This window comes from Diospyros lotus, chromosome 6, assembly GCF_014633365.1.
Source record: "Diospyros lotus cultivar Yz01 chromosome 6, ASM1463336v1, whole genome shotgun sequence".
Classification (NCBI taxonomy): domain Eukaryota; kingdom Viridiplantae; phylum Streptophyta; class Magnoliopsida; order Ericales; family Ebenaceae; genus Diospyros; species Diospyros lotus.
Window position 1 is genome coordinate 21,518,340 of NC_068343.1, and position 14,417 is coordinate 21,532,756.

At 48.4% G+C, this 14,417-nt stretch overlaps 1 protein-coding gene across 1 annotated transcript; it reads right to left on the minus strand.

The window, feature by feature from the left end:
- Window positions 1-8,802: 8,802 nt before the first annotated feature.
- Window positions 8,803-10,684, minus strand: LOC127804391 (uncharacterized). The gene is made up of 5 exons (XM_052341251.1): window positions 10,548-10,684; window positions 10,193-10,427; window positions 9,918-10,109; window positions 9,638-9,814; window positions 8,803-9,525 (listed from the first exon to the last, which is right to left on the minus strand). The coding sequence occupies exons 1-5, from the start codon at window positions 10,682-10,684 to the stop codon at window positions 8,803-8,805; spliced, it is 1,464 nt and encodes a 487-aa protein (XP_052197211.1).
- Between the last annotated feature and the right edge of the window lie 3,733 nt (window positions 10,685-14,417).

Here is a 14,417-nt window from a genome sequence, read left to right on the forward strand (position 1 = left end):
GGAGTCATATATCAAGGCAACCTTGGTTATGTCCTCACTCACCTAGCTCTAATCGCCACTCGCACCAGAAAACGGACTTGAAGGTGACCCAGCCATGGATCCAACACCTCCACTATCCCCGGGGAATAAGAGAAAATAGAACTATAAGAAGTCGATACCCTGTGCCTACTTTCAACTACATTTCAAATACCCCGATCTATATGTTGAATCATTCCCCTAAGCTCAACTAGAAAAGCTTAACAGCTAGCCCTATGCATAGGCGTCAGATTCCTCGCCGGGAGCTCTCCCATGACAATAACGGAATCACTTATCTCCTTAGATTTGCTCCCTAAACTCGCCATAACGCTTGATAACCAGTAAAAAATAACAAAAAGAAAGAAAGGAAAAGAATCAAAAGAATCATGTTTGTGGAGTTACCTGTGGAGCAAACAGAATCTGTAGAAGAAGAGTGAAATGAGAACTTGGCCCAAGCTGGAAGCACAGGACCAATCGAAGGCAGGAAGAATGTGAAAGCTTTCAGAGAACCAGGGTATGAAAATCAGACACATGAAAAAATGGGATAGAAAAGCAAGAAAATGGCTTACAAGTGTCCTTATATAGATATCGCTCAACGATTGTGATCTAGGCCCATCCCTGATGACTTATTAGCACTGTATGATCCATCCAACAAACAGAGATCAAAGGTCGTCGATCACCTATAGAGATTGTGCCACCTATCGCACCACCTGACATACATTGAACACCTGAGTAGAAATGGCGGGACAACTCCCTATCCACCCACGACATCACATCTTCTAAAAATAAGCGTCTCGAGTTTGGAGATTGGGTGCACTACTTGTTAGTGCCTTAAAAATGACCCCTATAATTGGAAAGCTTGGCCCTAGCAAGCTCTACTTGAGGTCAAGGCAAGCTAGAACGGTTAGAGCACCTTGGTTGCGTTGAGGTCATGGCAAGCCAGAATGGTTAGAGCACCTCAGCTGCGTCCTGAGCTCGAATTTTTGCCCTTGTGAACATTTAACCTGGGGGGCTATGGACTGTACTAATTCCATTGAGCCTAGCCCAACAAGAAGCCCATTGCTCAGTACTGAGCCTGGTCCCCAAGACCCATCCCATCAATGTCAGATCAACAACATCCTCCATCCCCTTATCGTTATGCCAAGATCCTTGCGCTTAAACCATGCCTCAATTGCCCCGAGATTCTAGACTCCTAATCCACTTGCAATAACCGGCGACACACAATGGGCTCTCTCCTTCCCTCCTATATAAGCTAGCCGGCCATCAGCTAAGGTATGTTCTTTTCGATCTAACAAAAACTCTACCACCTTAAACTCTTACTTGAGTGTTAGAGTACTTACAGGCGCCACCCTTTCGTCATGTGGATTACTAGTGCCTCAAGACCTCCATTTGATCATTCCTTTTTTAGCCAGAAGGAATAGGTTTTGTCTATTTTGTAGTGTCCAGGCTTTAGGCGCTTTGGATTTTCAGTTTTGAGGTTGTGTTTGTTTGTTTGTTCTAGGACTATTCTCCTTCATTAATTAATCAAAGAATAAATTTTACATATTATTTTTTAGACTTATTTAAATCGTATTAATCATTTTTTCTTTTTTTAAAATGTTAGTAATCTCATTTAGGTTAACTTTCACACAATACATATCTCTTGTTATTAATTAACAACAATCAATTTTATTAAAATTTTCAAAATATCATTCCTTCATCTAAAATTACAAAAACAAAAAAAAAACAAAACTTAACTGAAAAAACTAGCTTGGAGTTTCGATTTGCAACAGGGTTTTGATGAACCCACTATTGTAGTGTGTTTGTTGGTTGAATCCATGCACAATGGGCTTAATTAAGAGGGAGGGGAAGAGAGATCAATTTATTTGGTCTCGTGAACCTTTATTGTCTTTAGTTTTTGTATGGGTTTCTAATTGAAAATTGAACCATATGGGTTTTCATCTTCATGGAATTGATCATCTTTGCGATTTTTATATTCATTGTATCATTCATCTTGATTAAAGATTATCTTTATTCTTATATGTTGACGTACGAGAACCGTCAACCGGAGTTCAAGAACCCACAATGTGATAACAAGTGCCGAAGAGTCAGGAACAGAAGCAAAAGAACAAACAAGAAGCACACAGGATTTTTACGTGGTTCGGCCCGAATGATGCCTAGTCCACGGTTGTTCTCTGGTTATTCTGGCAGAGTCACAGTATGTAATTCAGTGATCCATCCTTTTACAGTGGCGTATCCTTCTCTATAAATAGAGTCGTGTTGTTTACAATTTGAATCAGTTCTAAGTATGGAAGAAGTCTATTCCGTTGATGGCGTTTTTCTTATCGGCTTCGGAATATCAGAGATAGGTTCCTTGCCTTCAGGGATTTGAATTACTTCTGATAGACAGGTATATATCGCTTCCGATTATCTCGCGGTCTTCTAGCTGTTCTAATCTTTGGCGCGTCTTTCGGCAAAGCTGAAGTCGTGATGTTGTGATGCTGGGATGTTGTTTTGAGCGAGCTCGCTTAGGGCAAGCTCGCTGTCTTTAAGCGACCTGACTTTTTACCGTGAGACTCTTCATTGGTGGTTTTCGATTTCTGGGCTTGGTGGGCCTCTAAGGAATTCTGGCCGGCCTATTGGGCCTTGGGTATTTTGGGTTTGCCCTGCGGGGGCGGGTCCAGCCTGTTAGCTGATTCCCGGAGATCGCCCATAACATAAGCCCCCCAGCTCTTAGTGCGAGCTGCGGACTGAGAGCTGTTTTAGTTGTCGCGACCTGTTTATCCGCATTTCGGACTATCTCCCGTCCCTTCCTCGAGAAACGTTTCGAATGGCATGTCTTGTCCGTACCGCTTTTAATGTGCGCACTTTACCATTACTGCGCGTGATTATGCCTGTGGGCCCCACGAGATATCGTCCGGCGGATTTACTTGGGGTATGCCATGAGCCGTTTTCTGATCCGACGGTTGAGATCTTTCGAGTAAAAGGTATAAATAACGGGAAGAGGCTTCCTTCTTCCCTCTTCGCTTGTCATTTCGAATTTTTGCTTGTGCAAAGGCTTTTTCTTCCGTCTTCGCGCTCAATATCGGTTACGATCGCCTTCTTGGTTTTTGGGTGCCTTTGCTGCCGTTCCCGACTCCGGCACCACTCGCCTGCTGTTTTTCCGGTAAGTTCCAACTCTTTTAATTTGCCTTTTTGTTAGCTACACTTCAGCTTTACTCACGTACTGCCTTCTTCGTGATAGCTATCTTTTTCCAGTTTTGGAGCGTCGTTTGCCCCTTTTTTGGCTTGCGGCTGTAGAAGCGAGCTCGTCTCGCATTTAGATATCTTTCGGGTTGGAATGTCCAGCCCTCCCCCCCCTTTGCTTTAGGAAGTGTCCTTGTTTCGCGAATCTTGCGCGACCTGATTGAATGGGGGAGTCCTTAGGACTTTTTTCTATCTCGCGAGTACTGGTCGGCTTTCGGTGACCTGACTCTAATTTTTTCATAGATGTCCTTCTTAGGTCACAGATGCCGCGACTACAAGATAGGAGACATGGACACTCCGACTTCTTCGGAACCATGCGAAGGGTGGGAAGAGACTGTTCAAGAGCTCTCCTCTCGGCGAGATGGGGGCGCTCGGGAACTCGCTTCGTCTGTCTCTACTACTTCGTCTCAGTGGTTTGAGGATGACCGAAGTGCCCGCGAGGTGTTCGAGCGTCATCCTTCAAACGTGACCTTCAGCGAGCTCAATTCATGGGTTAGGGAGTATAGCTTCCCTTCGAGCTCCAGTGCCATGGTTCCTTCTCCTGAGGACCATGCTGCCAACCCCCCTAAATGGTTCATTGCTCTAAGCCTTCAACATCTAGAATCTGGTTTTAGGTTTCCAGTCCCTCCTTACTTGATAGCCCTCCTGAACGACCTGAGACTTTCACCTTTCCAGCTCACCCCAAACTCCTACACCTAACTTTCTTCATTAGCTCTCCGTTTTAAGAGGGCAGGCCTTGAGCCTCCATCCCCTAGGATCATTAGGTTCCTCTTCTCTTTCAAGGGTTTAGGTACGGGCTGTACTATCTCACAACTCGTAGGTCCAAATATAAAGATCTCCTGCCAAAAGGTAAGGCAAAAGGGAAGTCTAATGTAGGGGCATATAAGGCACGGTGGTTTTTTGCCTCTTGCATTTCTCTTCACGAGCTCAAGAGCTACGACTTCGTTCAATGTCCCAGTAAGCGAGCTCATATCCTTGTCTTTCATGCTTTTCCCTTATTCTTTTGACTAACTACTTCCTTTTTCAGATACCTCTGGTGAAAAGCCCAGCTTGACCAAGGACGAGATTGAGCTGCTCGAGAGTGTTGCGGCTCTGAAGACGGATGCCGATGATATCGAGCCTTCTGACGACCTGCTTCGCAAGTTTGGGCTCGCCCCCTCCCTTAATGTAAAGGAGATAGACAAGAAGAGGATAGGGGTCTGGGGGAGGAAGGACGTTAAGTCCGCCCTTGAACAGATTGACTTGGGTGTGAGCTCGGACGAAGGTGATCGAGAAGAACAGGCCGGTCCATCGTTGCCGAAGACAGTAAAACTGAAGTACGCCCTGCGCGGCAAGCCGGCGGCGACCTCTGCTGCAACTCCTTCAGCTCTGACCTCGCAGGCTCGGGTGAATGTGCCCGGGTTTGAAGGGTCCATAGTACCTGCGGTCGATCCTTCAGTGATTCCATCTGCTCTACCCGCCCCAGAGACAGTCACGACCCACGACCCCGAGGTGGTTGTGGCCATACCTGCTCGTGGGAAGGCTCAGGTCGAAGGTCAAACTGCCTTAGCTTCTGGGAGACTTCGTCTCCTACTACAAGGGGCTAAGCCGAGAAGAAGAAAAAGGCTGCCGCTCTTCCGGACTCTGCAGCCCAAGAGGTTTCTGCAGGGGGAGTATACTTTGACCTCCTTTTGGACAACCTGAACCGAGTCCTCGGGAATTCTGCTCAGGCCCTGGAGAGGGAGAGTGTTACGGGAGAAAGACTCCCACTCTTTTCTGCTCGTCACGGCCTCTTGGTAAGCTTTCCTTGTTTTTCATATCTTCGTTGTTCCTTTTGTTTGCAAGTTTACACGTTTTGTTTTGCCTTTCAGTTTGTCCTCAGCTGCGTCAAACAAGCGGAAGAGCTCTCTGTCCTCTTGAAGGAGAAGGAGAGGCTTGCGACTCTCGCGAAGGACCTCAAGGAGGATAAGAAGAAGTTGCAAGATAGCCTCTCCTATCTGACGGAGGAGACCCGGAAGATGCGGAGTCACCAGGAGGGGCTCGAAGACCACGTTCGGGTGGCCGAGGAGACTAAGAGGGAAGCTGAGGATGAGCTCTTTAAAGAGAAATCCATGTATGTCGAGGCCTTTTCCAATTATAACGTGAAGCTTAAGAAAGCTTTGGAGGAGCTAGAGGAAAGTAGGAAGGCACAGAGGTCGGCCGAGGAGCGAGCTAAAGCTGTTGCTCGTGAGCTGGAAAAGTTTAAGGAGGAGCTCGTGCAGAAAGAAATCGAGGTTGGGGCTCGTGTGATCCGAGAGCGCGAAGAGGCTGCCTCAAAAAATTCAATCGAGTTTCTGTATACTTTGTGGACAGTTCACCCCGAGCTGGACGTCTCTTTCTTTGGTGATGATGCCGTGGAAGAGTTCGCAAGGTATGCAGCTGAGGCAGCTGAAGGAGAGGCTGCTGGGACTTCCACTCAGCCTGATCAGACCGAAGCTACCCCTCTTACTCAAGATGCTGCCGGCCTTCCTCATGAAACCGTGGCTCCCCCTCTAGCTAGGGTTTTTCTCCCCCCCTTTTTTTGTATGACATTTATGTTTCAATGAAACCCCAATGCTTTTGTATCTCTTTGATTTTTTCTTCGAGCTCAGATTTGGTCGAGCTTTTGGGTCTTGGTAGCTCAAGTCTTGGCGGGTCGGGCTTCAGGGTGCAACTTTAGAGAACGAGTAGAGATGTTAGGTCGTGTCAGAGCGGGCTTTGAATTGGCTTTGGGTCATTTCGAAATTTTCACACTGCGAGCTCATTATCGGCTGTTCGAAGACCCGTCAAGGAGCTCGCACCTCGCAATGCTTCGGATATTGGCCTAGCTCAACGCTCAACCTCGCATCCCCTAGCTCGCAGTTCGTCAGGCGATCTGGGAGCTAAGGTTTAATTCGCCAGCGATCTATCCTTTGCTTTACGAAGTTGGACCTGTCGTCTTGGGACTCGCCATATCCTTGGGAATAACTTTTGGACTCCGGGAATGGTCAGCGGACCCAGGAACGAGGGCTACCATTACAGCCCCGCTTTTCATGGTTTTGACCGTGCGTCCCCCTTTGTTCCAGGACGAGGCTTATAAATACCCCATTTGTTTTTAAGCTATCAAGGCATTTTTATTATGGGTTGCTTAGTGAAATGTTCTTGCAGGCGTGAGGCTACTCGCTGTACTCCGATATTTCAGCTGCGGCCAAGCGGTTCGACAATCTTCTTCTTCCTTTTCTGTCGAATGTGGGACAAAGAAGATTGCCGGCCGCTCGGTCAAAGCTGAAGATTGTTGGATCGCGCGGCTAAAGCTTGAAGACTGCCGGGAGAGGCCAGAGATCATTGTCTTTTTCTTGCTTTCAGGAGAGGCCAGAGATCATTGTGGATTCTGGTTATCCTCTAGTTTGTTTAAGCTTCATTCCTTCATGTTGTAGTTCGATAGAAAATTCTTGTATCAGATACCTTCTTGTAATAAAATGATGTTCACTTTGAATTAATCCTGTGATCTTAAAGAGTTTCTTAGAACGATTGTTCTTTAATAATAAATCTTTGATTATAGGTCGCAGGTTGCTTGTCTCGAAAGCTTTGCCTAGTTGAGTAGCAGGTCGTAAATAAACTTTAGTCGCTTTAATCAGTTCGTCGAGGGGATAAATGATCTGCTGTTGAAATAACTTATAAAACCAAAATGAGTTGTTGCAAACATAGAGAGAGAGAGAGAGTTGTATCGTGACTTGGCCGAATCATACGCCTGCATAGACCATTTCACGATCTCAGCTAACGGGCTGCGGCTCGAGACGAGCTTCCTGTGGGAGATATATTTCCGCAGAAAAGTTGAAGACATAGCCAAGATACATGTCCAGGTAGGTGGCGGAGCGACCTCAGCTAACACATCAGGGCTTTTCCATAAGTTTTTTCATGGAAGTTGAAGATCCAACTAAGATATATGTCCAAGAGGTCGCATAGCGGCCTCAGCTAACATACCATGGCTCTTCCATAAGTTTTTGCATGGAAGTTGAAGATTCAACCAAGATATATGTCCGGGTAGGTCGCAGATCATGACCGTATTGGGGATGAAAGGGGTCTCAGCTAGTGATCCCTTCGCTCGAGATGGAAGTGGTTGCCCAGGTAGGCGCCAAACCGTGACATTGGGTCAAGATGAATGGGCCCCAGCTAGCAAACCACGACCTGGGGGAGGACCAAGAGGAATGCTTAGATAAGCCACAAACCATAGCCCGTCGACTAAGATGAATGGGCCCTAGCTCGCAAACCATGGTTTTTATCCTTCCCCCAAAAATGTTAAGATGTTGTGGTGGAGAACAGACAACAAAGTGCAGCAAAATTGATTAGGCAAAAATTTATTAATCTCAATCGAGCTTAAAGAATTGTAACATGAAACATAGGCAAAAATAAACACTTTTACTGATAGTAGGGGCGGAGGTGCTCCGCGTTCCAGGCTCGCGGGAGGACAGCCCCGTCCATGTTGGCTAGATGGTACGCCCCGTTGCCCAAGTCTTTGTGGATGACAAAGGGTCCTTCCCAGTTTGGGCCAAGCGTGCCGTCACTGGCTTTCCGAGCTACGAGAAGTTTTAAGCGTAGTATGCGATCTCCAACTTTATAATGCCTGATCCGGACTTTTCTGTTATAGTAACGCGCTACCCTTTGTTGGTATATGACGATCTTTAAACGAGCTATGTCTCTTGCTTCCTCCAGTAGGTCCAAATTTACAGCTAGCAGTTCGTAATTCCCTTCTGGGTTAAAGGTGGCTCTTCGCTGGCTTGTCACCTCGTATTCTGCTGGGATCATAGCTTCGGATCTGTAGGCCAATGAAAAAGGGGTCTCCCCTATGCTGGTGCGAGCTGTCGTCCGATATGCCCAGAGCACTGTTTGCAGTTCGTCTGCCCAAGCACCCTTCCTGTTCTTTAGTTTCGTCTTTAGGGCATGCTTGATGATCTTGTTAACTGCCTCGACTTGCCCATTTGCTTGGGGGCGGTCTACGGCCGTGAAGCTCTTCTGAATGCCTAGTGACTCGCAAAACCGAATGAACTGCTCGCTAGTGAATTGAGTCCCGTTGTCCGTAATTATCTGTTATGGGACCCCAAACCTGCAAATGATATTATCCCAAACGAATTTTTGTACCTTAGAGGTGGAGATTTCGACGAGTTCTTTTGCTTCGGCCCACTTGGTGAAGTAATCTACCGCCACGATAGCGTGCTTACAGTTGCCTCGAGCCGTTGGGAGCGACCCGATTAGGTTCATGCCCCAGAAAGCAAATGGCCATGGGCTGCTCATCTGTTGGAGGTAGACCGGAGGAGCTCGCGGGATTTTAGCAAACCGTTGGCACTTTTCACACCTCTTCACCAGCTCTATCGCATCCTGTTTCATCGTGGGCCAATAGAATCCCTATCGAAGTGCTTTCTGGGCTAGCGACAGAGCCCCAGCGTGGTTGCCACAATGTCCAGCATGTATTTCCTCCAGCACGGTCCGGCAATCAGGGCCCTCGATACACCTTAACAGTGGAGCTGTGAATCCTCGCTTATACAACACCTCATCGTAGATACAGTCGCGGACAACTCGAGCTCGCAGTCAGTGCGCTTCGAGTTTATCTATTGGCAGCTTTCCACCCTGTAGATACTCCAGAATAGGACTCATCCATGAATCATGGGGCGCGCCAATCACCATCGTCTCAGCCGATTGTTCCGTGCTAGGGGCGGCTAGAAATTCCATTGGTATAGCCCCCAGGAACTTTGCATCTCGCGCAGTTTCCAGTCGAGCTAGTGCGTCTGCATGGGAATTTTGAGAATGGGGAATCTGGCATACCTCGAATTTTGGGAGAAAGGCCAGAAGCTCGCGTACTTTGAGCAGGTATGCCGCCATCTTTGCACCTTTCACTTGATATTCCCCCCGTATTTCATTAACGACCAGTTGGGAGTCGCTGAAGATTACAACTGCTTCGGCTTGTACCTCCTTTGCCAGGCGTAGCCCTGCGAGCAATGCCTCGTACTCGGCCTCATTGTTGGTAGCTTGGAAACCGAATCGTAGGGCACAAAGGATCCTGTGGCCCTCTGGGCTGATTAACATAACTCTAGCCCCAGCTCCTTGATCGCTTGATGATCCGTCAACATATAGCTCCCAGGACAGTCCTTCCGAGGCTTCTTCTCCCACTTGGGCTGGTCCAGTGAATTCAGCAATGAAATCCACGAGTGCTTGTCCTTTGATAGCCGTCCTTGGTTTGTATTCCAAGTCGAACTGAGCGAGCTCGATCGCCCATTTCAGCAGGCGACCTAAAGTGTCTGGTTTCTGCAAAATCTACTTCAGGGGGTACTTGGTCAGAACGTCGATCTGATGGGCCTGGAAATAGGGACGCAACTTCCTCGATGCTGTGACTAGGCAGTATGCGAGCTTCTCCATCGGTGTGTACCTTGTTTCCGTGTCCACCAACCTCTTGCTGACGTAGTAGACGGGGTATTGCACCCCCTTCTTCCTCCCGAACCAATGCTGCGCTAAGAGCGTGCTCTGACACTCCCAGGTAGACGACCAATTTTTCCCCATCCTTAGGTTTTGAAAGTAACGGCGCTTGCCCCATGTACGCCTTCAACTGTTGGAAGGCGAGCTCGCATTCTTCACTCCAATTAAAGCCTTGGGCTTTCCTTAACGTATTGAAGAAAGGAATACACTTGTCGGTCGCCTTGGAGATAAACCGGTTCAGGGCAGCGACCTGACCGGTAAGGCTCTACACATCCTTCATCTTTGTGGGAGATCTCATATCCAGCAAGGCCTTTATTTTTTTCGGGTTGGCCTCGATGCCTCTGTTGTTGACCATGAATCCCAAGAATTTCCCGGAAGCCACTCCAAAAGCGCACTTCAGTGGATTTAGTTTCATGTGGTAGCTCCTGAGGATCTCGAACATTTCTCCTAAATCGCAAACATGATCTGCGACCTACTCAGATTTAACCAGCATATCGTCGACATATACCTCCATTGTTCTCCCAATCTGCGTTTCGAACATCGTATTCACGAGCCTCTGGTAGGTGGCCCCAGGATTCTTCAGTTCGAACGGCATAACTTTGTAGCAGTACAACCCACAATCGGTGATAAATGAGGTGTGCTCCTCCTCGCTAGGATTCATGGGGATCTGGTTGTATCCTGAGTAGGTGTCCATGAAACTGAGGAGCTGGTGCCTTGCTGTTGCATCCACGAGCTGGTCAATCCTGGGAAGGGGAAAGCTGTCTTTCGGGCAGGCCTTATTTAGGTCGGTAAAGTCAATGCAGGTCCTCTATTTTTCGTTCTTTTTCTTCACCAGGACTGGATTGGCTACCTAGATTGGGTACTGGGCTTCTCTGATGAATCCATTGTCCAAGAGCTTATCCACCTCCTCCTTAAGGGCAGCATAACACTCTGGAGTCATTGGTCTCCTCTTCTGCCGCACTGGTTTGTAGCTGGGGTCCACGTTAAGCCTATGCGACATGACCTCCGGGGCTATGCCTACCATATCTTCATGGTTCCATGCAAACACATCCAAGTTAGCTTTAAGGAATTCAACCAATTAGCATTTTACCTCAGGGGCCAGATTCTTTCCGAGCTTCAGACACCTTTCAGCATCCACTTCCCTGGCCGGGACTTCTTCAAGTTCTTCTACCAAGCCGGAGGCCTTGTCACAATCCACTTCTCGGGGATCTAGGTCATAGTTTACCCCGCTCTGACTTGAAGGTCGTTGAGCTCCTCCTGCGACCACGTTCACTTTCTTTCCTTTGGCCCCCATCTTGACTGGGTCCTCATAGCAGCGTCTCACGAGGTGCTGTTCTCCCTGCACGCATCCTGTTCCATTGTTGGTCGGGAACTTGACGGTCAGAGCCCTAGTTGAGGCGACCATGTCCAGCTCATTCATCACTGTCTGCCCGAGTACGACGTTGTACGCTGAGGGGACAGTCAATAATGAGGAATTCCGCCATCGCCGTTGCTTCGCGACTTGGGCTCCCAACAGTGAATGGGAGTTTAACCCGCCCTATGGGAACAACTGCGTCTCCCGTGAATCCGTAAAACGACTCTAGGGACGAGCTCAATTGCTTGGGCCCTAGTCCCATCTGGTCGAAACAGGCCCTATACATCACGTTCACCGAGCTGCCAATGTCCACCATTATTCTTCGTACCTCCATGTTGCCGATGTGAGCACGAATGACAAGGGCGTCATTGTGCGGCCAGTGTATGTCCCTGGCATCATCTTCGGAGAAGGTGATTTCGTTCATTGCCACCCTAGCTCGCTTAGATGGTCCCATCTGCTCAATAGATCCTGCTATCAAGACGTGATTAGCTTCGCGTACATACCTTTCATGCGACCTGTTCGATGTGCCTGCGAGGTGAGGTCCACCGTGGATTGTGTAGATCGTTCGAACCGCAGGCGCATGCTCATCCTCAAGGGGAGGTCGTTGTTGATTCGTCTGTTGGGGTGGCTGGTTTGCAGGTCGCACCACTTAATCTCGCAGCCGGCCCCTTCGAATCAGTTCTTCAATTGCATCTTTCAGGGCGTAGCATTCGGAGGTGTCGTGCCCCACCTCGTTGTGGTACGCACAAAACTTCTCCCAGTTTCTGAACTTATTGGGAGTTTTTATCGGGTTCGGCCTCCCGAAATCTTCTCTCCTTTTTTCCATAGCGAAAATCCTCTCTTGAGAATCCGATAGGGCCGCATAGTTGCTGAAACGGCCCTACCGTGGAGATCGCTCCTCTCACTCTTCCCGTCGAGCTCGCTTGGCTACCTGATTGCTAGACCGCTCATCACGGTTGTCCCTTCCATTTCCCCCGTCGTTTCTTTTCCTGTCTTGACTAGAACTTCTAGCTTCCTCCCTATGTCTGGCGGGCTTCTTCGAACCGAATGCCTCTTCCCACCGGATCTCCTTTGCAGCTCGCTCATAGAACTCTCCCAGATCTGTAACGGGGGATTTGTAGATGCTCTCATAGAGCTTTCCGTCTTTCCGGAGGCCTGCCGAGATGGCCGTCAAGATACTTTCATTAGAGGGACTTTCGACGTTACTCACCTCGCGCCGGAACCTGGCGATGTAGTCCTTGAGGGACTCGTTCGACCTTTGGAAGACCGTGGCGAGGTGGCACGGAGGAGCGACCTGCCGCCTCAGTGCCCTATACTGACCGAGGAACCTCCGCTGGCATTCTTCCCAACTGCCAATGCTGCGAGATAGAAGGCTTCTGAGCCAAGCACGCGGAATGTCTCCCAAGGTCCCAGGGAACACCCGACACCTTACCAGTGAGCTAGTGGTCTGCAGGTCTATCTGGACATTGAATGCGTCCAGATGGTCATAGGGGTCGCTGTCCCCATTGTACTGCAGTATGCTTGGAACCTTGAATCTCCTGGGGAGAGCTTCGAGCTCAACTTCTCTCGTGAACGGCGTCCTCTCTCCGTAGCCACTATTTTAGCCACGAGCTCCTTGCTGTGCCTCCAACTCCTCCCCAGCTGTGCCCTGGTCCACAGATCGCTGGAGCTGAGGTCGCCTGCTTCCTCTCCCCGGGGAGCGATATAACGGGGGTTCTGTACTCTTGGACTTTGAGTTAGAGGAATTTACTAACCCTTCTGGCGAGGGAACTCTATCAGCTTCTCTTTCATTTGGCGGGGGCCTTTCCTCTCGTGGGTGGCGAGCTCTCCAGGATGATGGTGGCTCTAGCTGTCTCGAGACCGTTTGCGGCTGGGCCTGGGCAAGGGCCCTGACGGCTTCAGCGAGCTGCCTTACGGTGTTTTCCAGTGCCTCCTGACATTGCTGCCAGGCCTGAATCGCCTCTACTCCGACGGGTGGGTCGGCAGGTTGAGCCGAAGCCCGCGGGAGCACTCCAGCAGTGACTCCGGTAATTAGTGGAACCAAAGTTTCCGTTGCTGGGGCAACGGACCCTCCGATAGGCGGATCGTCGTGCGGTTGGTTGTGACGATTTTCTAGCAAATCAGCGATTGCATCAGAGCTTCGTGCATTCCTTCCTCTTGCCATTGCTATCGATCAGTGTGGGCCCTTCCTCTAGCGCCAAGATGTTGACGTACGAGAACCGTCAACCGGAGTTCAAGAACCCACAATGCGATAACAGGTGCCGAAGAGTCAGGAACAAAAGCAAAAGAACAAACAAGAAGCAGACAGGATTTTTACGTGGTTCGGCCCGAATGATGCCTAGTCCACGGCTGTTCTCTGGTTATTCTGGCAGAGTCACAGTATGTAATTCAGTGATCCATCCTTTTATAGTGGCGTATCCTTCTCTATAAATAGAGTCGTGTTGTTTACAATTCGAATAAGTTCTAAGTATGGAAGGAGTCTATTCCGTTGATGGCATTTTTCTTATCGGCTTTGGAATATCAGGGATAGGTTCCTTGTCTTCAGGGATTTGAATTACTTCCGATAGGCAGGTATATATCGCTTCTGATTATCTCGCAGTCTTCTAGCTGTTCTAATCTTTGGCGCGTCTTTCGGCGAAGCTGAAGTCGTGATGTTGTGATGCTGGGATGTTGTTTTGAGCGAGCTCGCTTAGGGCGAGCTCGCTGTCTTTAAGCGACCTGACTTTTTACCGTGAGACTCTTCATTGGTGGTTTTCTATCTCTGGGCCTAGCGAGCCTCTAAGGAATTCCAGCCGGCCTATTGGGCCTTGGGTATTTTGGGTTCGCCCTGCGAGATCGGGTCCAGCCTGTTAGCTGATTCCCGGAGATCGCCCATAACATTATCGAACTATTTATCTTTAACAAAGATGAACTAGGTTTGCAAGAAATCGAACCTCCAATATTCAAAAACCTAATTTTGATAGGAGAAAAAGAAGAAAGAAGATAATAAAGAAAGAAAAGGGAAGAGAAGAAGAGAGAAAGAGATGGTAATGATGGTCCAACAACAACGAAGACCACCTCGTGCGATTGGACCATTGCCATTGATGAGAGATGGGAGAATGTTAAGAAAATAGAAAGAGATGGTAATGATGGTCTAGCAACAACGATGACCACCTCGTGCGACTGGACCATTGCCATTGATGAGAGATGGGAGAACGTTAAGAGAAGGGGAGATGAGAGAGAAAAATGATAGGGAAAGAGAGAATAAGTAATTTAAATACATGAGCGAAATTGTCCATTCTTAAAATCTATTATAGAGGTTTGTATAAGTGCAATTTAAGTAAATCTCAAAAGTGGAATATAAAATTTACCAAGTCCTCTTTAAAAAAAGAGACATATT